The sequence below is a fragment of the Lissotriton helveticus genome, chromosome 9, assembly GCF_964261635.1.
Source record: "Lissotriton helveticus chromosome 9, aLisHel1.1, whole genome shotgun sequence".
Taxonomy (NCBI): Eukaryota; Metazoa; Chordata; class Amphibia; order Caudata; family Salamandridae; genus Lissotriton; species Lissotriton helveticus.
In genome coordinates this window covers 481,880,174-481,904,974 of record NC_136070.1, presented here as the reverse complement: position 1 = coordinate 481,904,974, position 24,801 = coordinate 481,880,174, and the positions used below count along the sequence as shown (strand labels likewise).

The 24,801-nt window shown below is 45.2% G+C and overlaps 1 protein-coding gene across 2 annotated transcripts in view; it reads right to left on the bottom strand.

The window, feature by feature from the left end:
- Positions 1-24,801, bottom strand: part of LOC144781452 (coiled-coil domain-containing protein 170-like) — a 782,697-nt gene that overhangs the window by 230,626 nt on the left and 527,270 nt on the right. For both annotated transcript variants that reach the window (XM_078660314.1, XM_078660315.1), the window contains one exon: positions 5,356-5,529. In XM_078660314.1, the coding sequence (XP_078516440.1) occupies positions 5,356-5,529 (174 nt within the window). The remainder of the gene's footprint in view (positions 1-5,355; positions 5,530-24,801) is intronic.

The window sequence follows — 24,801 nt, the reverse complement described above, 5'->3', positions numbered from 1 at the left end:
GCAGGCACGACGGATTACAAAGGGGGAAAGGGCTGCGTTAACTACCCTTCACTATCTGCAAAGAGAGAGTACTCCTAATAGAAATGAGGGGTGGGGGGCAGCAATCAAAGCAGATCAGTGTGCATAAACACGAAAAAAAAAATTCTTACCACGTACTTGACATTCGACAGCTTATGATATTTGCTATTAAAAAACCATTGAAATTCACTGAAAAAACCATAGGTTATAGACCATATATAGTTAGGAATTAGCATTTACAAAACCTTGAAAATTCACTGAAAAAACCATAGGTTATAGACCATATATAGTTAGGAATTAGCATTTAAAAAACCTTATTTTACTCACACAAAACCATTGAAATTCCATATATAGTTAGTTGCACTAACTATATATTGCGCACCCGCAATCCACTGCTGATGATGTCACATATTACATCATTCATGACATGGTCAGTGACATCACTGATGACATCACTGATGACATCTCAAATGACATCACTGATGACATCTCATTTGACATCAATGACCACATCACTGATGATATCATTCATGTGACAATACAATGCATCTCCTCACATTTTAATATAACCTCTGTTTCACCCAGTGTTAAAAACAGAGTATAATTTTTGAAACCATTGACACACCAATACTAGTTACTACATACGTACTCACTGATTCCTACGTCTACACACACATTCACTCATTCACCCATACAATCATTCATACATACAATCACTCATGTTTACAACACAATCATATGCACTCATACACCTATACAGACACTCACACTCTGCCACTCATCCATGGAGTTACTCACACACCTAGTCAGTCCTGTAAAGAATCAATCACACTTCCATTTTCTACTCTATACAGTTAAACATAGAGCACCTTACGTTTTCAACCATATACTAACACATACTTACTCTCTTATACAATCATTGATACAAGTACACATTGATCTGTACAGAGTCACACACCTCCCATCCAGCCACACACACACTCAGTCTCCCATGCAAATACTTGGGCAATCAATCAATAACCCATATAGTTACTCATATAGCTACTGATCAACACATGCAGCAGTTTACAGAACAACAGACATAATGATGCACAAATTAAGACAGTTTAGTCACTAACCCATGCACTCAGTGAGACACATTTAATCACTCACTCATACATTCAGTCATGCACCTACTAAATCCTTCGTCCAGACACTTATACATCCACTCATTCTTCAATATGTAAGACATATTTTAACTTTACAGAAACATAGTCACTGGATGTTGTCATCAGTGATGTCACTGACCATGTCATGAATGATGTAATATGTGACATCATCAGCAGTGGATTGCGGGTGCGCAATATATAGTTAGTGCAACTAACTATATATGGAATTTCAATGGTTTTGTGTGAGTAAAATAAGGTTTTTTAAATGCTAATTCCTAACTATATATGGTCTATAACCTATGGTTTTTTCAGTGAATTTTCAAGGTTTTGTAAATGCTAATTCCTAACTATATATGGTCTATAACCTATGGTTTTTTCAGTGAATATATATATATATAGATCTATATATATATATATATATATGTATATATATATATATATATATATACTTTTTTTTTTACTGATAAATCCATAGGTTTCCGGGACGTTATAGTTAGTTGGACATTTCACTCGTACAATACCATAGAAATTCCCCCGTTATAGTAAGTTCAGCTAACTATAACTCGCGCCCCCGCAATGCAATGCTGATGACGTCACATATTACATCATTCATGACATGGTCAATGACATCACTGATGACATCTCAAATGACATCACTGATTTAGCAAATCAGGTCGCCAGTAGGTAGTTATAGTTAGAACCTAGTTTCCATAGGAAAGCATTTTTTGATTTGCTAATAACTTTGGCGTCGTTTGACGAATCTTCATAACAAAACAAAAGTTTATCCAGGTCAGTTTTTATCCTGAAAGTTTGGGGGTGATTCGTCAAGTGGGGGCTGAAAAAAAGGGGGGTCCCAAAACCCATTTTCCCCATGTTAATTTCCGTAGGAAATTTTTAGACGGGCTACAGCCCGAACTACTGACCGGAATTTCCCCAAATTTGGCAAAGAGGTAGTGCTTGACTCAGAAAGCGACCTTCTTTTTAACTGGTGTAAATCCATTCAGTAGTTGCTGAGAAATTAATGAAATAAAAGTTTTGATATCTAGGGACGCGGTGGAGTCACAACCTCTCCCAACCATGAGCTACATTTTAATTGGCTGTAATGACCACGAGATTCATTCTAATTGGCTGTCATTCTCCAAACCAGGACGTGTTGGCAGCAATCTTGTGACTCGGTACAACTGAGTCACAAGAAAATAGAAAAACAAAGGTGAAAAAAAAGAAAGGGGGGCAGGGTAGAAACACCCTGACCCGCTAGGCCTACTCAGGGGGTGCCACAAGGAACCCCAGGGCCAAAAAAAGCATTTTGTTTTTAATAAATTGGCCGAATTCGTGCTGGGGTCGCGAATCCGGACAAGAAAATGAAAAAATCGAAGCGCTGGCTTCCGCACTTTGTTGTATTTAAGCCCCTGGGTGGGCCAGGTCCCGGGGGCTAATAGAGGCCTCAGGAGGGGGGCCACGAAGCCCCCTTCTACATTTAAAAAAAGAATTATGGCCATGCCCCGGGAATGGGGTCCTCGGGCCGAAATTTGCCTCGGGAGGGGGGCTACGCGGCCCCTTCCCGTTTAAATTGGTTTTTTTAACGAGTGTAAGGACCAGGGGATGGGGTCCCCAGGGCCCCTAAAAAGGAAAGAGAAGGGGGCACACAGCCCACCTTCTTAAAAAATAAAAAATTTAAAGGGCCGGCATTGTGGGTAGGCCCCGCCCCCTCCCTGCAGCACTCAGCAAACACGCCCCCTGGCGTGTTATAAGTTGGGGAATTAATTCCCTTGAATACTGAGAGTCCTTGGGGGTCAACTAGCCCACAAAGTACCTCCAGTATGCTCCATGTCATCAGTGATGTCATTTGAGATTTCATCAGTGATGTCACTGACCATGTCATGAATAATGTAATATGTGACATCATCAGCAGTGCATTGTGGGGACGCGAGTTATAGTTAGCCTAACTAACTATAACTGTGAAATTTCAATGGTTTTGCATGAGTGAAATGTCCACCTAACTATAATGTCCCTGAAACCTATGTTTTTTTAGTGAATTTCTAAGGTTTTCTAAATGCTAGTTTCTAACTATAACGTGTCTGAAACCTATGGTTTTTTCAGTGAATTTCAATGGTTTTTTTAAATGCTAATTTTTACTATAACGTGCCTGAAACCTATGGTTTTTTCAGTGAATATATAAATATTTGTATTTATATATACATATATATATATATATATATATATATATATATATATATATATATATATATATATATATATATATATATTTTTTGTACATGGTACATTGATGTGAAGTTAGGAATAGCAAATTTATACTTAATCAATACAATATACATACCTTTTGATATTTCGTCAAAATGGAAGATGGGTCCTGCATTCTACATGGCACAGAATCAGCCCTGGTTTCCGTATTAGATCACCTATGAATGGAGGCAGACAATGGCCATTTTTGGCCTTTGTCAAACTTGATCTATCTGCTGCCTTTGAACCAGCAACTCATGGCATATTGATCACCAGGTTAAAGGTCAATGTTAGAGGCATGTCGTTGTTCTGGTGCAAATTCCATCTTGCAGATAAGAGTACAAGAGGTCCATCTCGCGTCTTTCAGTTCTAAATTTAATGTAGTTGGACATGGGCTATGGCATGGTAACTCTTTGAGCCCGACATCATTTAATGTCTATTTGCGACCTCAAGTTCACTTGATCAGATCGAACAGCATCAAATTAATGAACTATGCTGCTGGCACTCGGCTCATTTTAACTATCATTCAATCAACACCATTTCCTCTTGAGACTTTCCATAATTCTCTGCGGGTCATTCCAGTTTGGCTTCGGCTAAACTCACTAAAATGTAAAGGCGGCAAAATCAAAATGCAATGTTGTTTATTAGCCAAACCTTCTCATCCCCTGCCACTTGGCTTCTGGCCCTTGGAGGACGTCTCCACTCACGGATCATGTTAACCTATTATCCTCTTCCCTTTTTCTTTAATGCGGATTCATCATACAAATCTTTCACTCCTTCCTACTCAGTCTCGACCTCAGGTGTTGCAGTCTACTATTCTTAGCAGATTGGACTAAAGCAATGCATTGTTTTTGTTGCACTAAATTATCTCTGGAAGCATCACTACTACATACAAGCAGCTGCGGTTAGCTAAGCTCTCTGTCTTCCACGTCATTCTTCTGCATCATCTGCATTTGGTAGTGTGCATTAGCTTTACTTTCCAAAAAGAGTTGTGTAAATCACTATGTATAGTCCATGCAGCCTTCCATCAGCGTGGTCCCTGGTTCGTACAGCAGAAAATGACCTGCCTCAGTAAACTCTCTGTCAATCTTCTCGCCCTTCCAAGTTTTATAAGACACGTGTGAGAGGACATGCTTTTTCTGCCAGACTTCCAGCCTGCATAAAGGGCTTTTGTCCTCTCTTCATTCCAGTGAAGATCTACTCCCTTTCAGGAAAACTTTGAAAACTTGGTTTTACTACCTTTAATGGGTGATGTTGCCCTCAACCTTATCTACCTGCCCCCTTCTAATAAACATCACCAGGATGCCTTTTTACGTTAATATACATTCCGTAATACAATCTAAAAATATTGCATGCCTGGGCATGTCAGCAATGTCTCATGGGATATAGAAATAAAATCTGAGTAAATTAAATACCTACATAATTTCATATCCTATCCAATTGTGTCACATAAAGAAAGGAAACAGAATGCAGCCGTCAAAAAATCAGATGTTTTGTAATGAAAATCGTGGATGGATATTGTCCACCAAAGAGACCTTTTGCCCTCTCAAATTAGCAAATAACAGTTCACTACAAGTGATTTGGAACAGTTAATAAACAACATATAACTACTTTAAAAAGGAGTATTTTATTGAGTTACAAGGAAAGTTTCTGAGCATATTTTTATAACAGTAGCTAGATTGCACCTTTTATCATTTTTATTTCACTGCAATTTGCACTGTGATAGGACCTCCGCCGCACGTGTAAATGTACTTGTAAGTAGGCGTATGGATTGTCACAGGCACAAGATCCTGCAATGCTGCTTCTTAAAATAAAACAACTGACCTCTTTTTTTTTTTAAAAGCTTTCCAGATGTAAGCCTGCACTCATGTGACACTGTTTCTTTCCCGTAAGGATCTCACTTTCTGTCAGAAGCCTGTGAGTTGTCACTTTTGAGCTTTTCACTCACCTTTTTCTGCAGGTTGTAGACAAGAACTTTGTTTCCGCCCAGATATTCGGGGTCGAAATTGCTCACTTCCCCTGCTCTCTCCAAGAGCATTTCGTACTGAGATTGAAGATTTTCTGTCAGAATATCTTGATTTATTTTTAGCTTCTCTGCCAACTGCTGCAAAAACCTCATGAGCTGTGTAGAATATTCAGAATACAGTGCAGCAGTTAAGCACAATTTAAAAGGTCACCTTGGAGTCAGTGTACTAATCATCACATTCAAGAAACATGCCTGACAACCACAAACACATGAACTTTGAAGGCGCTTAATCTGAACGTTGAGTATTCATACATATTGCTCTATTGCAGGCAGGAAACAGTCTTGTCAATTCAATTCAAGAAGTTTTTATTCGATCTTAGGTAAAACAGTATACATAAATACAAATACAGGGGCAGATTTACAAGCCCCTTGCGCCACCGGTGCGTCACTTTTTGTGACAAACTAGTTGAACCTTTTTTTGCCCCATATTTTCAAGGAAAAAATAGCCACCCTGCGTGGCTTTTCCTGTCCTTGTAAATATGGCCCCTTTACACGCAGCACTTTGCATGAAAGGGACGTTCCATGGGTTCCCACGCAACACCCATGGAACCTGACACATTTCCAGATTTACAAGAAATCGTAAATTTGGAAATGCGTCTGAATGCTACACATCCCAGGGGTGGTGTAGGGAGGCGCAACAAGGAGAAATGTATCATTTCTCCTCGTTTTTTTTCTCTTTCTATGTGCTGCATTCTGCAGCACACATGGAAAGAAGAAATCACCTTTGGTGATTGTTTATGTACAGGAAGGTGCCCCTTCCTGCACATAAACAATCATTAAAACAATGACATTTTGCAAGTTCTATTTGTGCTAATGAAGCACAAATAGAAGGTGTACAACACCATTTCTGATTGTTGATGTGCAGGAAGTGAACCCTTCCTGCACACCAACAATCATCTCCGTGATGCAGGCCTCCTTGCACCATGGTGCAAGGGTGCCTGCGTCGGTGCATGACAGCAGTTGGTTCGCCAGCTCCGGGGGAAGCACAGAAATGGGACATATTGTTGTAAATATGTTGCATCCCTGTGCTTCGAAACTAACGCAGCGCGGCAGAGCAGAATGACATGCTGCGACGTACTGTGTTAGTTTCTTGTAAATCTGCTCCATATTTGTTTTAAAGTGACGTCAGTACGAAATGAACAACAGCAATAAGGTGCATTGAATTAGCAAAGTGAAGCTTCCTTTATCATGGTCCCTTCGGCCCCTTCCTACCTCGTAGCGATTTCTCAAATGCAGTTTTATCCCACTTGCTCTAAGAACAGATCCTAAAAAAAACCTTAATACTCCAAACAAGGGCCATTAAAAATATGTAAATGCAAGCCTTAAGTGGAAAAGAGCAATAGCAGAAGGCGCATATGCAGTGGCATACCTAGACCTACTGCCACCCGGGGCGGCCCCTAAGTTTACCGCCCGGTGCGGGTAATAGCGGGGTGCCGGCAGATGGTAGACTTGTTTCTAGTAGCGGGGGGGATTTGGCGGCCGACACACGACGTGTTCATGGGGTGGAATGTGGTAGTCGACAGACACGACTTGCTTAACTCTGCCGCCCCCAAAAAGATTGCTCCCCCATTGCTATGTCACTGCGCATTTGCTGAGCGATCAGCTTCCTCTAGAACCATAACCCCTCCATCGATTTCCTATTGCATACTGTCATTTTAAGGACACAGTAAACTGTAACGCAGACTTCAGGACTATCTAACAACTATAAATACACCAGAGCTTACCTAAACTTTGGTTATACAAACGAATTAAGCTTTTTTTAAGACAGAGAAGGAAAAAGCAAAAATAAAATTTACAAAGGAACATAAAGCGCAGTAAAGATTGCTTTGCCATCCCATCACAAGAGCATGGTTGAGCTCACTATCCCATGCGTTTGCCTCTTCAGAGAAAAACATCATGTGTCACTTGATGCCTATCCTGAATTTAAAGATGATGGACCTCTCCCACCATCAGAACTCCAATGTCATATAAATTGGCATATCACCTATGGCTCGTGTGATGAAGTAGTTGCACACAGAATCCTTGCTAAAAAAAACTCTTCCAGTCTGCAGGACAGGCTCAACTGTGCATAATGAAAATTTAGCAGCTTCTTACTGCATCTGCTTAGGATATCAGGGGAAGTAAACATCTCAGGGAGACAGATGTCAGTGAGGCACTTCTTACCATATTTCAGCCAAGGGATGGACAGGCCATTATCTGATCTGAGACAATCTAGAATAACTTCTCCACTAAAGCTAGCTCTGGCATTAGACCAGACACTTAGCCACAGCAAAAGGGGGGGCAATTTATTATTGTCTGAGATGTATTCAAGATCGAGCTGAGAGTGTAAAACAAATAGCGAGCGAGCTGGTGGAAGATTCAATAACTTCCTTTAGATCCTGTTTTCCTCCACCTGCATGAGGGAAATATTGTGATACCCCCAAACCCCCACACTGTAAGTAGCTGTAGGGACAAACATAAGGATGAAAACCTTAGTGTGGGGGCAGATAGTGCCCCTGCCTTCACTCCGAACTAGATTCAATAAAGACCCAGCCGCCCTGCTCAGTTTCATACTTGATGAGTACACTTGAGATAACCAGGTATTGGAGGAATCAAAGGTGACACCCAAGTAGCAGAAAATCTGTATAGAACACAGGGAGTGGTTAAACACCTTGAGCAACGGCAGGTTCCTCCTGCCTGGTCCGCAGGTCATTCTTTGAGATTTCCTTTAGTTGGTTAACATATCTAAATCGCCCAAAAATGAAAGAAAAGATTCAACAAGGATGCACATGGCACAAGGCGTCCTAATCATTAAGACTGCATCGTTTGCATACAATAATGCTAGAACTAATGCTTTATCAATTTTAGCTACATCCCTAGTAGAAAGGGACAGATGGGTGCTTAATTCATTGGTATACATAATAAAGAGCATAAATGCCAAAACACACCCCTGGCGCACCCCACTCACTAGAGGGAAGGCGTTGGAGACTTCTCTGGCTCAGCCATATTGTACCTTGGCCCCCAGATTTTTGTGTGGGAGTACCAGAAGTTTACCAGGGGAGCTTCTACCCCCAGGTTAAGAAGAATCACAAACAGCGTGGCCCTGTTCACACAGTCAAACGCATAGGAGGGGTCCATAAAGACCAGGTACATCGGGCAGCGCCTGGTGATGGTATATTTGCTATCAGGTACAGGCTCAAGCACTGCGCCAGTGTACCTAGCCCAGGACAAAAGTCATATTGACAGGGGGACAACATGTTGTTGTCCTTAGCCAAGGATTGAAGCTGATTGAAAATAACCCTCATGAGGATCTTCACTGTGCTATCATTTAGAGATATCGGTCTGTAGCATTTAGGGGATCCTCTATCGCCCTTTTTAGGTCTCGCTCTTGAGACCTATTGTCACCGACATGCCTCTCAAGGGTGACAGACCGGGGCACGCGCGTCGATTCGGGACCGTGGACGCGCACGTCCAGCCTGGAGCCGTGCACATCTCCTGTGCCACATTCACTCGCAATCGCGCGCGCACTCACACAGACACACGCGCGCACACACACACGCATGGACACACACGGGCACAATCCACAAGATTGTACATTACACTTTTGCCATTCGACAGTAAACAAACCTGCCTCGAGGCGCTAATCGGCGGATATTTAGCTGAGGAGGACCTTTCCAGAGCTCGAATTCGTTGTATATATGCGACATTGGAAACAGTTGTCGCGTCCTCCACCTCTTTAGTTACTCGCCAAACTTCCGTGCAAACCTCCACCACTCTCGAGATCCATCAGATTCCTACCTGCTCAAAGACCGGCACCTCTACCCCGGGGAGGACGAGCTTCTTGCAGGCGGATCGCTTGGCCTCCACGGGCTTTGGGTCACTGTCGGATTCTGGCCGAGCTTGCTTCTTCCTGATGGCCGAGCTGCGGGGGGGTGCGTAGGGCGGGCGGGTCAGTGCCAGGCAGCATGCAGGGTAGGGAGAGCTCGACGGTCTACGAGGGGCTGAGCGCGGCGGGCTGCTTGGCCAGCAGCTTGTGGCTCTTGCTTCCTCAGGGCCCGGAGCAGGCCGGGGTGCCGGCCTTGCTCTGGGCGAAATAATCGTTCATCCGAAGCTGGGCCATCGCGGGTCACAATGGAAAGGATACACGGTGTTCTGAAAGAGAACCCGGGGGAAGCGGCGACCAATGGACCCGGCCACAGAACATCTCTTATAGCAACGCCGAGGAAGATCACAATAGAGAATGGAAGAAACCACGGACACAACGTTCTACAGGACGTCTGTTTCTCAAAGTAAAGTTTCGCGGGAATTGGAGGTCACGTGACCAGGAAGCCTTCCAATAGGTTGGGGTGGAGGGCGGGGGTATTTCTTGGCTACAGCCTCTTTGCCTGTGCAGGTCTGTCCTGAAGAAGCATCGTCATGGGACTTGTGCGCCAGCAGTGCCAGGTAGTTGCTGGCTGTAGAAGGAAGAAGAACTGGGCTCACTGTGAAGTGTGAACTCGGTCAGTTCACCAGGTAAGGCCCAGGCGGGCACTTTTTAACTTTGTTTATAGGCCCGCTGCGAGTTGACTAAGGCTTTGGGACAATTTACTGTGCAAATTAATGATGAAAACAGCTCTCTGTTAGTGTTCCCCAGTGGGGGAACACTAACAGAGAGCTGTTTTCATCATTAATTTGTACAATAAATTGTCCGGAAGCCTGACCCCTAGCCAAAGAATACAGTGCCCATGTGCAGCTCCAGGATGATTGTGGTAGATAGATAAGCTCAAGTTCAAGTTCAAATGATCTTTATTCGGAGTTTGGTACATCCATAAAAGAACATACAATTTAAAACACATTAAAAAACACTTAAAAAACATATACTTAAAAATATTAAATAAAACCAAACTTCACCAATATGTTTAAAGCAGCATATATAGCATAAAGTGCATAATACATAATAAGAAAGATCTTTAGTATGCAGATAGTTTTAGTCATAGGTTTCAGTTTATCCTTTCCTTGAAATAGTCATTTCATTTACATCCAAGCGAGCATACAGTTAAATCTATGTGCAAAATATATCATAAAAGTGCAATGTGCGTTCAATAGCAAAAATACCGTAGTCCATCATGCATGTTCCATGCTTGCCCTTGATCTCACACATGCTTTTAAAAAACAGCTTACAGTGAATATTACCTCATCTGTTGACAGAGTTTGTAGGATTCTCAATGCCACAATGAAATCCCTTTGATTTTGTTTGCGGAGAATCGGCATTAAATATTGGCGGGTATACAATTTATAATGACCACAAAAGAAAAAATAGTGTGACAAGCTTTGTTTCCCACATTCAGAGCAGGGACAGTCCAGCTGTTCTAAATTTTTATTATAGCCGAGGGGGAAGCTTAATAAATTAACAATGCTTCCATCCCGGAATCGGAACAGAAGACTCCGATTCCATCTTCCTATCGGCATTGACAAATATCTGCATCGCTTAGTTAAGTTATCGTTATCTGAATCGGCGTAAGGCAAATATTTAATAACAGCAGTTTTAGCAAATTCAGATCTCATCCGTTCCTCCCTGTAAAGGTCAAGCAATGCCCGTTTAACAATGTTTTTGTGAGCATGAACAATGGTATTAGGGGAGCTAAACAAAGAGCATTGTCCCACACTCAACAGGCTATTCTCAACAGCAGTTAACCAAGGTACACGGTGGGATCTTTCACATAGTAAGCAATCAGATATTATGCTACGTGTTAGGGTAGCCGCTGGGTTTAGCCATATTTTTATCCAAAAAAGCGCAGGCCTGGATCTAATAAAATCCTGGATATATGGCAACCTAAGTTCATTGTGACAGATAAATGTGGGGGCACAAGGGACTCCCCCCAACACCTTCCTGCTAAATCTATTTTCCTCCAACTGAACAGACATGCTGTTACAATAACCCCACACTTCTGCACCATATGTCCCTGTTGGTTGACACTGAGTACGGTAAATATTGAGGAGTGGAGTAATAACATCCGCCTGTTTAGGTTGTCGGAGAGATAAGATCGAATTGATTGATTTGGCAATTTTGTTTCTTGCATAGGCAGCATGAGGCTGCCATGAGCCTGTATTAGAAAATAATAATCCTAGGTAAGGGAAAGTGCTAGTACATTTTAAGGTGTTAACTCCTGATTTGATTGAGGTAATATTATATTTTTTTGGTCCACAGTTCATAATGAATGATTTGTTAAAATTAGTATGTAAACCCAACTTGGACATAAAAGCAACAAACCCAGTGATTAAAATACGTAGAGCATTAGGTGTACGCCCCATTAAAACTGCGTCATCCGCATAGAGTAAAACAGTAATGGGGGAACCATTTACAATCGGTACATCCTTGGTGGTCTTGCTCAAGGTGCTGCTCAACTCATTAATATATAAGATAAAAAGCAGTGGGGCGAGTACGCTGCCCTGTCTAACTCCCCTGCTAATAAAAATATCATCAGATAATTCGCCCTCATTATTAATACGTACTCTGGCTTTTAAATCCCTATGTAAATAAGAAAGAAAGTATACCAATGAATCATCCAAACCATATTTAAGTAAAAGTGACCACAAACTAGAACGATTAACAAAATCAAATGCAGAACTTAAATCCATGAATCCCAAATAAAGCGGTGACTTCTTTACAATAATATATTTGGCCATGATCAAGTTCAAATTAAGACATTGTTCGATGGTGCCCACATGACTCCTAAATCCTAGTTGACTGCAATTTAAAACATTATTGTCCTCAGCCCAGTTCCTGATCCTTTTAAAAATTACCCTTCCAAGGACCTTTAACGTGTTATCGATCAGTGAAATCGGCCGGTAACAGGCAGGGTCCATCCTGTCACCCTTTTTAAATATCGGTACGATGACACTATTCGACCATGATTCAGGAATTGAGCTGTCAGTTAGGTTATTAAATAAGTTGCATAGCAAAGGGGCCCAAAAATTAATCTCAGATTTGATCTGATCGATTGAAAGACCATCCGGGCCGGGAGCTTTATTACCGGCACTCTCTGTTATAGCATCTTCGACCTCGGATAATAAAATATACAAGGGTCCGGCAGTATTAGGTAGGGGGACAGTATCTAGAGGGGTACCAGGTGTAGCATAAATTTTGGAGAAGTGCTCCACCCAAACCTCGCCAGTTATATTACAATTAATTGGTCTGATGTTTGTACCAAGGGATCTAAGGGACTTAACTTCTTTCCAGAAGCCTGTCGTATCTTTTGATGTAGCAGTACGACTGAGAGATTCCCAATGATCAATCACTAGTGCCTCAGATCGAATGCGTAGCGTGATTTTATATTTTGATCTTAGGTCTCTCACAAGTAGGCCATCCCTAGGGTTGGTTGATAGGGCCACCCTTAGGTCCCTATTAGCCTTAGAGCAGGAGGAGTCAAACCAGCGGGGGCCATGATCTTTATTAGGCCTAGCTGGTTTAGAAGATTCGCTTTTAATCGCCCTGCAAAGATTACTAAAGGCGACTACCATATCATTGTCTGGGCTATTATGCACCAGACAAGTCTCTACTAGCGTTGGATATTTATTAATAACTCTGGCTAAGATATCTTTGTTGTCCACCCCTTTCCATATTAATCTTAATTTATCAGTGGATAATGCCAGATTTTGTGCCCCTATCTCTACTCTTGATGCATCCTTCAAGGGCTGCAGATTTTTTAAATATATTCTCAATGGATAGTGGTCACTATAAACAGAACAGACAACTTCTGCTCTCAAAATTATATCACTTATTGTCAAAGAAATAAACATATAATCTATTGTCGAAGCACAGCCTTGGCCAATATATGTGGGAGTTAATATATTACTAACACTTGTTCCTGCAATTTCCATCGCATTCAATAGGTCACGGGGAGCTAGATGGTCTTTCAGCTCCTCTCCATTTCTGCAAGTTGGACTATTGCGGTACATATGGGCATTAAAATCCCCTCCGATACAAATGCCATCAAAGGACCCATACTTCTGCCCATCCAAAATATCATCAATAAAATTAAACAATTTCAAAAAATTATTATTAGGGTGGGTAACAAAATCATTATTGTAAAAATTAATTATACATAGTTTCATCCTATAGGTGTATTTCATAGCCATGAAACTTTTACCCTGTGTAGGGATCTGTTTAGTTTGTACCCCCGTTTTTATTTTAGTCCAAATAGATAGGCCCCCACTGGGGCGACCCATGGATGAAGGGGATGCCATTAGATTATAGCAGCTGAATCCCTCCATTGTAGGCATAGTTGTGCTCCAAGTCTCTTGTAACATCAGTATGTCACAGTTGTCATTTACCCACTCTGACCATTCTTTAATTTTCAATTTAGAAGTTAGACCCGCTATGTTCCAACTTACGAGAGATAGTTCAGAATCCTGGACAGACGTTCTATGTTTTAAGGGTTCTTGTCTATCTACAGACCGTGGCGGGAGTTGTGGATCTTCCAGAGGTTCAGAAGTGGGTAAAGAAGATAGTTCAACTAGATTGATCTCTGACGGTCAATCCAACATGTCCAAATCCGACAAAGGTGCATATCTGTTAAACATCGTACATGGGAATGGAGCTGGCTGGAGTTGCATAGGAGGTGGCTGAAAATGCATTGGATGAAATTGAGGTTGTATTAAAGGTGGCCGAAATTGCATTGGAGGTGGTCTGTAAAAATAGCTCAGAGGTAGCATGGTTGCAACAGTGGAAATAGCAGAGCAGTTATTATTTCTATTCAATAAATATCTAACAGTACCAGGGTTTTTAAAATTAAGAACTATACAGTCGCCTTCCTTATCTTTTAGTAGAGGACCAACCCAAGACACCCTACGAGCCGATAGAATCTCACTCGAGATATCATATCCGACACCTTTGTGCTTGGTTAGCCAGTCTATACTTTTATTTCGTAATTGTACCCACGACTCCCCCTGTTCCTCCCTCAGCGGTGGTACCCCCGCAAGGACCAGGACAAAAGGGCAGGCATCCGGTGGCAGATGTAGGGCGGACCCTTGGCGTCTAGGGGTCCTACCTTTCCCAGGTTGCCCGGTACCTTTGTTGTTATCAACGGTTAACCTTGCTGCTATTGTTGGTTGGGTGGGGCCGTTGTTATGCTTAATGGCATTTGCATTGGTGGTAACGGAGGGGGCAGTTTTTCGTGGTACCGGTGTAGGTGTAGATTTGGAAGGTAAGTTGGATTTCGCCATGTTCTTCCCGCCATTGACAAGTCGGGGTTGGATTGTTGGTGGTACAATAGGTGGTGGTACAATAGGCAGTGCTAATAATCCAGGGTTGCTGGAGCCCCCACCCAAAGAGTTGGAGGCTTCCTGCTTCCTCTGCGACAGAGTGTTACTTACAGATTCAAGCTCTTTTAGAAGACGGTCAGCTCTAATTTGATCTAGTATGACAGACCCCTTTCTTTTTACTTCCTCGTTTTTAACCAAATTATCTAATCTATCAAGTCTTTTAAAAACGTTATTAAACTGTGTGATCATTTGCTTCTGTAGTCGATTAAAAATTGTGTCCACTATAGTTTCTATAAGATTTCCATTTTGTTTTGAGAGGTTGTAATTATCTCCCATTAATGTGGTTTGTGTCCATATTGTGTTAGAGTTCCCATTTAAGTTACTGGTGGTGTCGGTAAGGATATCATCCACATCTGCTGAGTCTATATCGACCGCATGAGTTGTTTGTGCCTTAGAGGATTTTTGTTTATTCCATAGACTCTGTGGCGTAGGCTGGCTCTTATTAATTAGTAGTTGTTTCCTTTTATTGGCACTTAGCTTAGTGGTACCTCTTTTGCGTTTTTCCCCTCCCTGTTTATTTTTGGCTTCCATAGATCCAGAGGTGTTAGCAACCTCCTGTGAGTCAATTGTAATGATGGAAACAACTTCTATCAATGGCGGTGCAGGGGATATGGATACCGGTGCCGGTTTCGTAATTACAACAGATGGTGATAATGGGACTCTTGGACAAGTTGACAATGGTATTGGCTGTGTAATATTGTTGGTACAGCTCAGAGACATTCTTCTTTCAGTGTCAGCAATTTCATTAGAAACCAAGCTAAGAGCATTTTCGAATAGGGACTCGAATGTAGAAGGGGGAAAAGGGAAATCATCCTGTGTGACAGCTATATCAGCAGACTCCATGATAAGCGAAGTGAACTCACCACAGCAAGATGGTAATGACAGAGGGGTGGCCCGCCCGCCCACTGCTGACCACTGACGGCCACAGACGGCCCGCCCTCTGCCCAGGCTCAGCCCGGCGTCGCCCGCGCGCGTCCCGCGACGCGGAGGGAGTGTCCGGTTTTTGTAGCGCCTCCGGGCGCGCAGCGTCAGGCAGCAGGAAGTAGGCGCAAAGCTCCCTGGGAGCTGTAGTCTCCAGCCGCGGGCCGCGAGTTGGCGATTGCGGCGCGGCGAGACCACAGCGTGCAGGACCCAGGAGTGAGCGAGCGCCAGGTAAGTTCCCAAGTCTCTGGGCGTGATGTGAGCCCCCGCTCCACCGAGGGAGCGTCCGGTTTTTGTAGCGCCTCCGGGCACGCAGCGTCAGGCAGCAGGAAGTAGGCGCAAAGCTCCCTGGGAGCTGTAGTCTCCAGCCGCGGGCCGCGAGTTGGAGATTGCGGCGCGGCGAGACCACAGCGTGCAGGACCCAGGAGTGAGCGAGCGCCAGGTAAGTTCCCAAGTCTCTGGGCGTGATGTGAGCCCCCGCTCCACCGAGGGAGCGTCCGGTTTTTGTAGCGCCTCCGGGCGCGCAGCGTCAGGCAGCAGGAAGTAGGTGCAAAGCTCCCTGGGAGCTGTAGTCTCCAGCCGCGGGCCGCGAGTTGGAGATTGCGGCGCGGCGAGACCACAGCGTGCAGGACCCAGGAGTGAGCGAGCGCCAGGTAAGTTCCCAAGTCTCTGGGCATGATGTGAGCCCCCGCTCCACAGAGGGAGCGTCCGGTTTTTGTAGCGCCTCCGGGCGCGCAGCGTCAGGCAGCAGGAAGTAGGCGCAAAGCTCCCTGGGAGCTGTAGTCTCCAGCCGTGGGCCGCGAGTTGGAGATTGCGGCGCGGCGAGACCACAGCGTGCAGGACCCAGGAGTGAGCGAGCGCCAGGTAAGTTCCCAAGTCTCTGGGCGTGATGTGAGCTAAGCTATTGCTAAGGGGCGCACCGCTCGGCTCAGGTCGTCTAAGTGTCATGCATGCGATCATGTGATTGTTTGTTTTCCTGTGTGTGTTAGAAAAATTATCGGGCTCATGCCATCGGACAATTGAATTGTTGACTGCTGCGCTGGATGCCGCCTGTGGGCACCTCTCACTGCCCTCCTTCTGGCATTTCCACCGGGGCCTGGCCTCGTCTCTAGCTCTCTTGCTCCTCCTGACGTCCTACTGTGGAAAATTAGTACGATTTTGGTAAACATTATTTGCGCCATCTTGCCTTTCCCCCTGATGCCACACTTTTTGTCGTGCGCGCCCGCCATCTTAGGTGCCTCGATCAGAACAGCCCTTTTTGCATGCCCCTGGCCCACGACATAGCCCTTCGCCCTCACCAAGCCTGCACGCTGACCAACCCCCCCTGCTCGCACCTGCCTTGAGTCATAAACCCCTCTTCAGCGCAGCTCTGCCTCAGAACCCCATCCTGTTCCCAGCGCGACACCTCCCTTCATTCCTTTTCATGGTCCCAGGCCCTTTGATGCAAACCCCTTTTTTCCCCGTGTGCCCGTTTGTCTTCCTCGTTCCCAGGCCGACACCCAGCTCTGCCGATACTATTCCTTGCCCCTCCCCGTACAGTAGAAAGCTTCCCTCATCAAAGGACCCCCGAGTTGATCAAAGCCCCCACCCCATGAGATCCGATCGAACCCCCCACATTCCATGAATGGGCGGAATATCCAGCTGCGCGATAATCATCACCTGTTGTGACCGGGGTGGGGACTTCTACTGTAAATGTGTGTGGGAACGGGCCCGAAGGGGAGATTCCGGGAATGTCTTTCCGTACATCAAAGCATTGTCATGAACATGTAATCTGTAATAAAGCAACAAAACCTGTATATAAGAGGCCAGGCCTCAGTGATGCAGTTAGAGCACCTCAGAACGATACCTGCTGTCCAACTGATGTGTTCTCCTCCGGAGAGAATAAACCTTGTTTCCTGCCTTCCAGTCTCCAGCGCCTGCCTCTTCATTGATTAATAATTCATGGGTTAAAGTGGCGATACCGCCGGGCAAATATCGATTGTCCCCGACCTTAGTTTCTACAATTGGCGTCCCAAACGTGGGGCCCATCAGCGACTCGTGAATCCAGTGGGAGAGGTCCTGACGACAGAGTGAACGACTGCAACGATCGGGAGAGCTCGTGCCCAATAGACCCTCGTCTGGCAGCCGATCATCCGAACTTCACTAGTTCCGAACAGACCTCTCTCGAGTGATCCACGGTCCTGACTGGGAACCATTAGGAGTGCTGCGAGAAATACGAGAAAAAGAGGACGATCGGGCGCTGGATTCGGAAGACAAGAAACTGTCCATACGGTCCGGGTAAGGTCGTGTAAACACGACAAACTGCAAAATAATTGTATTGGTTGTTCAGAAAATACTAGTATTACTCTTTATTGACTTATTTGGAGATTCACTGTCTGCACACGGAGAAACAGTAGGCTCTTTCCCTTGTGCAAACAGTGAAGGATAGGTAATGCAGCCGTCGTGCCTATTTTTCTCCCCCACTGATTCTATTATTTATTAACGGTTTTCGGGAGATTCCCTCTCCCACACTGATTAACTGGGTTCTTTGACCCCGAACTACTGTTCACGGATTGTTTTCTGGAGATTCGCTGTCTGCAAACAGGAAATAACAGATTCCTCTTTACGGATAGTGAAAGGGTAGAGGACGCAGACTTTTGCGCCCCTACTTATTCTCCCCACTGATTTTATTTTATTTTATTTTATTTTTTATTGGTTGTTCTTTGTTATTGGTTCATGAGGTATTCACTGCCTGCAAACAACGTAGAATAGAAATATTCTGTCTAGTCTTTGCGCACAGTGATAAGATAGGCAGTGCTGACTTTTTGTCCCTCGTTGCGAGCCGTCATGTCTGTCTTCTCCCCACTGATTGATAGCTGGTTCAGCCCGGACCGTTTATTAGAGGTGGATCATCTAGCTCCGCTGGAAGGCACCCCTAATAAAGACATGTTCATAAACTATGGATTAGTTACCATAGCCTATAATAAATTGTGGCACAGGTATACCAAAGAAAGTCAAGACAAACAGTGGCCACTGGTAGGATCCTTCGATCTTGATAAAATAGAAACGTTAGAAATAGCCCTTCGTAATAATAAGACAACGCCTATTATGCTCGACAGTCTCGGTATGTGGCGCAAAGAGGCAATGCAACGAAAGAAAAGAAACGAGGACAGAGCAGGTAGAGGAATATATCAACAGGACAACCCCTGGACACCACGACCCGAAAGTTATCCCCCGACACTACGCACAGGACGGCCAGACTTAGGGCAAGACCAATGTGCTTTTTGTAAATGTATCGGACACTGGAAAGCTCAATGCCCGACTTTACTGAGCGAGAGTAGGAACAGAGGACCGACAGGAATAGCAGTCCGGAAGAAAGGGAAAAAGCGCCAGACAAAGAAGAATCAGACTGACATGGCCAGGCCAGATAGAACCACCACGTTTGATTATGCCCAATGGCACAGATTTCGCCAGACCGATTTCAGCGACATGTTCGAGTTTTCATAGATCGGACCATGTTGAGACGGGAACCCAGTCTAGCTCTAAATTAACAGACGGAAAAAGATAATTATGGCCAATAACTGTTTTATATTTGTCTTGGGTCTTTGTATGTCGTACTTGTACTGTCTCCCGTCTGAGTTTGTGTGTACGTGAGGCATGAATCTACCTCATCCCTCTGCATGTGTTTCCGTGTTACTTAACCTCTGTTAACAGAAACTTTAGCATGAAACAACCTGGAAAGAAAGAAATGGGAAAACAAAATCCGTAGGCCACTGATGAACTTGAACTTTTATTTAACATAACGAACAAGAAATAAATAACAATACGTAATAATAAACACCTATTAATACCCTAACAACAGAAAACGTTTGAAACAAGAACGGTAAAACCTAGAAAATGAAAGTCAACGGAACATTCGCGCCCCCCCCACACTCTGGAACCTTCCAAAGTAGGGCAGGGTTACGGCTACGCCCAACCGGCAGCAACCCATATAAGGCGGGCCCTGCTGCCAACGATCGGTCAGGAAATCATAACATAGGGTGGAGCCGGAGGAGAGGCAGGGGCCAGCGGAGTCCGGCCGCAACGGCCCTGGATAGCTGCAGGCAGTCCCGCCACATGCCTTCCCGGCCCGGCCACGGTGGCGCATGGGAGTTTCAGGTAGTCCCGCCACATGTCCTCCCGGTCCGGCCACCAATGGCCAGGGACCGGGGCCAACCGGATCCGGCTGCAGCCGATAACCTAAGGAAGCCCGGCCCAGAGAAGGACGAGACACCTCTTTCCTTTTCCCCTCCGTGATAGCCGCAGCAACACGCCAGGCGCCACTTCTGTCATGAACAATGGCCGCGACAACTCTGGGCGGCGGGATGTCCTGTTCATACCTCCACGAAAAAATTAGTCCAAGTTGGGCTGGGAGGGAGAGGCGACGCGGACGAGCCTCTCCCACCTCCATGGATAGGAGGTCTCCCAGCCCCCGGCCCAGCACCGAACTCCCCCAGCCAGGCGGTGGTGCCAATACCTGCGTAGCACCGAACATACCATGGTGGCGCCCCAGTACTTGCGCAGCACCGAACATGCAACGGTGCCCATATTTTCGGAGCACCGAATATGCAATGGCTGCACCGATACTTGTGCAGCACCGAATGTGCGCCGCAGGTGGCCATACTTCCACAGCACTGGGCATGGGCCTTGTGGAGCACAGGGTGTGGAGAGACCATCGTGCATGCCCATGAAAGAGAGCGGCCTGGAGTGCACCGGGAGAAGGAGACGGCGCGAACGAGTCTCCCTCGCCCCCCAGGTGGGGGCATCACAGCTGCACCCCAGCCGAACGTCCCGCTCCCACAACACAGAGTTCCATTCCCTATTTGTCCTCAGAAAGGTCTCTTCCACTCTTGCAGACTCGACGAGAGGGGACTGCTGCAGGGCCTCAAAATGGCGTCTGGGCCCACTGGAAGGCGGGTCTCGGCCGCTAGAGTAACTTTGAACAGCAATGTAACTCGGTCGCTCGCCCACCGGAGCACGAGCCCCCACCTCCGACAGCATCTCCACAGCCTTGAAGAGTCTACAAAGGTCCCCGGCGGAGCCCTCAGCCCCTGCAGGCTTCCGGTAAGGGACGACTGCCTTGATCACTAACGAAACAAGCATGACATTGCCACTCTTTCTGTTAGCAGGAATTCTAGAACTGCCGAAAAGGACTCTGGTCCAACTGCCGGTTGTAGGAAACATTTTTCCCTAATGCTACTTCCGGACTAACCCGGCCCCGCCCAAAATGGCGCCGTTATCAATAGGAACTTACGAACACCTCGTGGTGTTCCTTTTTACTAATACAAAACTTGATGTTCTGAGACATATATGATCCTTTGTACACTTGACAAGAAAGAAGGAGAGCTCACTCGACGAACATGTAAAAGGATCCCGTTAAAAATGTTGATTACAAATGTACGATGTATTATATTTTTTATATAGCTGATGTATAACCTCGCTTATGACGCACGCACACGGTATGCATATAGGAAATCTGATTGCAACTATTCTGACTATGCTTCTAAATTATGAAATAAATACCCCTGATCCCCCAACCAATTGATAGACGTTTTAGTCTCCTACGGATGAATGAATAAACCTTTCTAACGTTTTTATGGCTGCAAAATAACACCCCCACTGTACGCACTTTAGCCATTGCCGTGTCCGGCCAAATACGACTGCACCCTCATAATCTACGTACTGAAATGACTTTGCAAAAATAAAGGTTTTCGAAACTATGAACAGGTATTGCATGCTTTATTTAAAAATGTGGGATCGGCGGGAGAATTCTTTTCTGTGCACCCTACTCTGCTCTCTCTTTAAGGTTAATAGAAGATGGTTGCTCAGCCCCGGATGGAGGATCGAATCTGAGACACGACACCCTACCGTCAAATATGCGACTGACTCAGGGACTCGCACATGGAGAAAGACCTCGATTTCCGGGGATGGGTAAAAGCGAAATGGTGTGAAAAATGGAATATAAAGGATGGGTAAAGTGAAACGATGTAAATGATAGAATATTATAAAGATACGACACTCAAAGGTACTAGGGAACAGAGTTGACCGAAGAGCTGATAAACCTTAAAACATCACAGCGTTGAAAGAGATTTAAGGACCCCGATAGTTAAATACACCTACCAACTAGAAACTTCGCGCTAAGTACTTCTGATTCTCTAACGTTTTCCTACTCGCAGCCTATAAAGACACACTGCCCCCCACCCTGGCTCCAGAAACCACAACCTCAGGGATTCTATCCCGAGGAGATAAGACGGGTATGAGGTAAGTAAAGGACTCTTGAATCCATGTATTTGATATGCGCGAATGTTGTCCCCCTCCCTTCCCCTCTTTTTCCTCCCTCTGCAGGTTACATCAGAGATCACAACCGAGGTGTGGCGAAGATCTGAAGCCTTGCCATGTCTGATACGCGAAGCAGACTAGCGCCGCAAGGTGGCACCTAAGCACACCCACCAACTGCTCATGTAACAAACGAGCCACTAAATAGTATGACTTGATAAGAAATGATCACCCTTAATCCCGGTTGCGCGAGTGGACACATGCCACGTATGTCTGAAACTATGAAAGAATGTTTGTGCGTGACTGAAGCGTCGACTCAACTGGTCAAAGGACCAAGAATGCAAGGAGTACGACACAATAGTGCCCTTTTCCTTTTTGTCAATGCATGTCCCCCGTTCCCGACCTAATGCTCGTCCGTCCTGAACCGCATGCTTTCAAAATACTAACACAGACCTGCGATGTCTTGTATCGAGTAATGCGCTGAATAATCTATCTTAAATACACGGCCGCTCCCTATGTTGCACGTGTACTATCTAGCCTATTTTTGCACATCTCTCTCTCTCTCTCGCTCTCTCTCTCTCTCTCTCTCTCTCTCTCCGCCACACTCTCACTCTTCCGAACGACTAGCACCTAAATTGGCAAACCGCCACCCCTAGCACACCACCCAACCGGCTTCAAATACCACCAGTATTTGCACAAAACTTGTCTTTAATACAATCACCCTGAGACCGTGTCATTGCCTCTCCTTTCTGCTAAATTAACGAAACCGAGAGTTGGCGATGAGGGAAAGGACAGGTAAGACGACTGAGGTTCCCTAATCTGACCCGTAATAAGGGAACTACATGTCAGCGGCTCCTATGATGAAATAAAATGCCTCAGAATACGCGACCTTCCCCGTCCCGAATTGTCGCAATACCCAAACAGTAAAAATGATCGAAACATCCTCATATTCCAGGAACGCCCCCTGTTTCGTATCAGCTACCCCAGACGAGAGTTATAAAACTGTCCCTCACCCCCGGTCATAAGAGATGGGTCTACTTACGCCCTTACCACAGTTTTCTATGTCCCTAGTTGTTTCCCATAAGACCCCTGTCTTTTCTAATTTAGTAATCAGGCCATAAGAGGCTACATAGGAACCAGAATGATGTTTTACAAAGTTAAAGGACTAGACCGAAGCGAAGAAAATCATTGCAATAAACACTGTTGAAAGCGAAAATGTTTAGTTGAAAGGCAAGATGCATTAATAGAATGAAAAATGTTTAGCCTATGTTCGTCCCTCAGCAAGATACCTATTAGTACCATGTTGATAGCTCACAGCACCCTTTATAAATATAAAGCCCTAGAGAACGGTATAGCTTTGTCAGGCTCGCCTTACGAAGGTGGGTCTCCATCAGATGAACTGTCGTAACTGTAATAAATAGTTGTGAAGGAAAGTCATAGTAAATCCAACAGACCCACCATCGGTCATTTATATGTTAGTTGTGAACCCTACTATAACGGATGTTTTCATTTTGTGCCTGGAGCTGGGAGAGAAATAGACTTATGTGATTACCTTCCTCTACCAATTCTCTAAAGACTGTCTTTTCAAACTCATCTTAAGGGTACGACTGTCGGAGGAAAGAAGGACCGGATGTGGGAGCACGTGGCCTGACTACAGACTATGGAACATCTGCGACATTGGCCAGGGCGAGACCGCGACAGAAAAGAGCTGCAGGACGAGGCACTATTTCCGACAGAATGAGAGGAAAGGGCTGACCTGATGTCCCTGCTCAATGTTCAAATGTGTGCCGAAAAGTCCCCGCTCTCTGAACTCAGTCATGAGCCCGCCTACCTGGAATTCTCCGCCCCCTGGTCTGTTCCCGATCTGGCCCTGCTCCATCCCCCTTTTTCTCCGACCTACCCTATGGACTACTTACACACTCTTCTTCCACCTGAACTCTTTGACTATCGACTCCAAAGGACACGGGGCGAAAAGGACCTTTTTGACCGGGAAAGCAAGAAAAAGGTCATGCCCCGCAACGCGGAATCTAGAATAGAGCTGGACCCATAAGCTCCACCGCCGGTGCTCCACAGTGCCAACGGAAGACGGAAACCAAAATGCTGAGAACTCGCCAACTTCGAACATTCCTTAATTATCGTTTCTACTATGTCTCATTTCTCTCCCAGCCACCAATGTATTGATTATGCAGCAACCAACAATGAACAGAACTCGGATATGTAATAACCTATCAGTTTACATTCCAACCGACTATAAGTAGCTATGAAATGTCATTTTTGTCTGCATTACTATAACTTTCCTGCAAACAAGTTTTATCGATGGACCCGCCTCCTAAGATGAGCGATTTTGAAATGTAATGTTTATAGCTCCTTCACCTGGGTTCCTACTTTTTACATATGACCACCACAATAGACATGAATAGGAAATAGACCAGCAAGATGTCTTGAATATGTTAAAGGGAGGACTGTGGAAAATTAGTACGATTTTGGTAAACATTATCTGCGCCATCTTGCCTTTCCCCCTGATGCCACACTTTTTGTCGTGCGCGCCCGCCATCTTAGGTGCCTCGATCAGAACAGCCCTTTTTGCATGCCCCTGGCCCCTGACATAGCCCTTCGCCCTCACCAAGCCTGCACGCTGACCAACCCCCCCTGCTCGCACCTGCCTTGAGTCATAAACCCCTCTTCAGCGCAGCTCTGCCTCAGAACCCCATACTGTTCCCAGCGCGACACCTCCCTTCATTCCTTTTCATGGTCCCAGGCCCTTTGATGCAAACCCCTTTTTTCCCCGTGTGCCCGTTTGTCTTCCTCGTTCCCAGGCCGACACCCAGCTCTGCCGATACTATTCCTTGCCCCTCCCCGTACAGTAGAAAG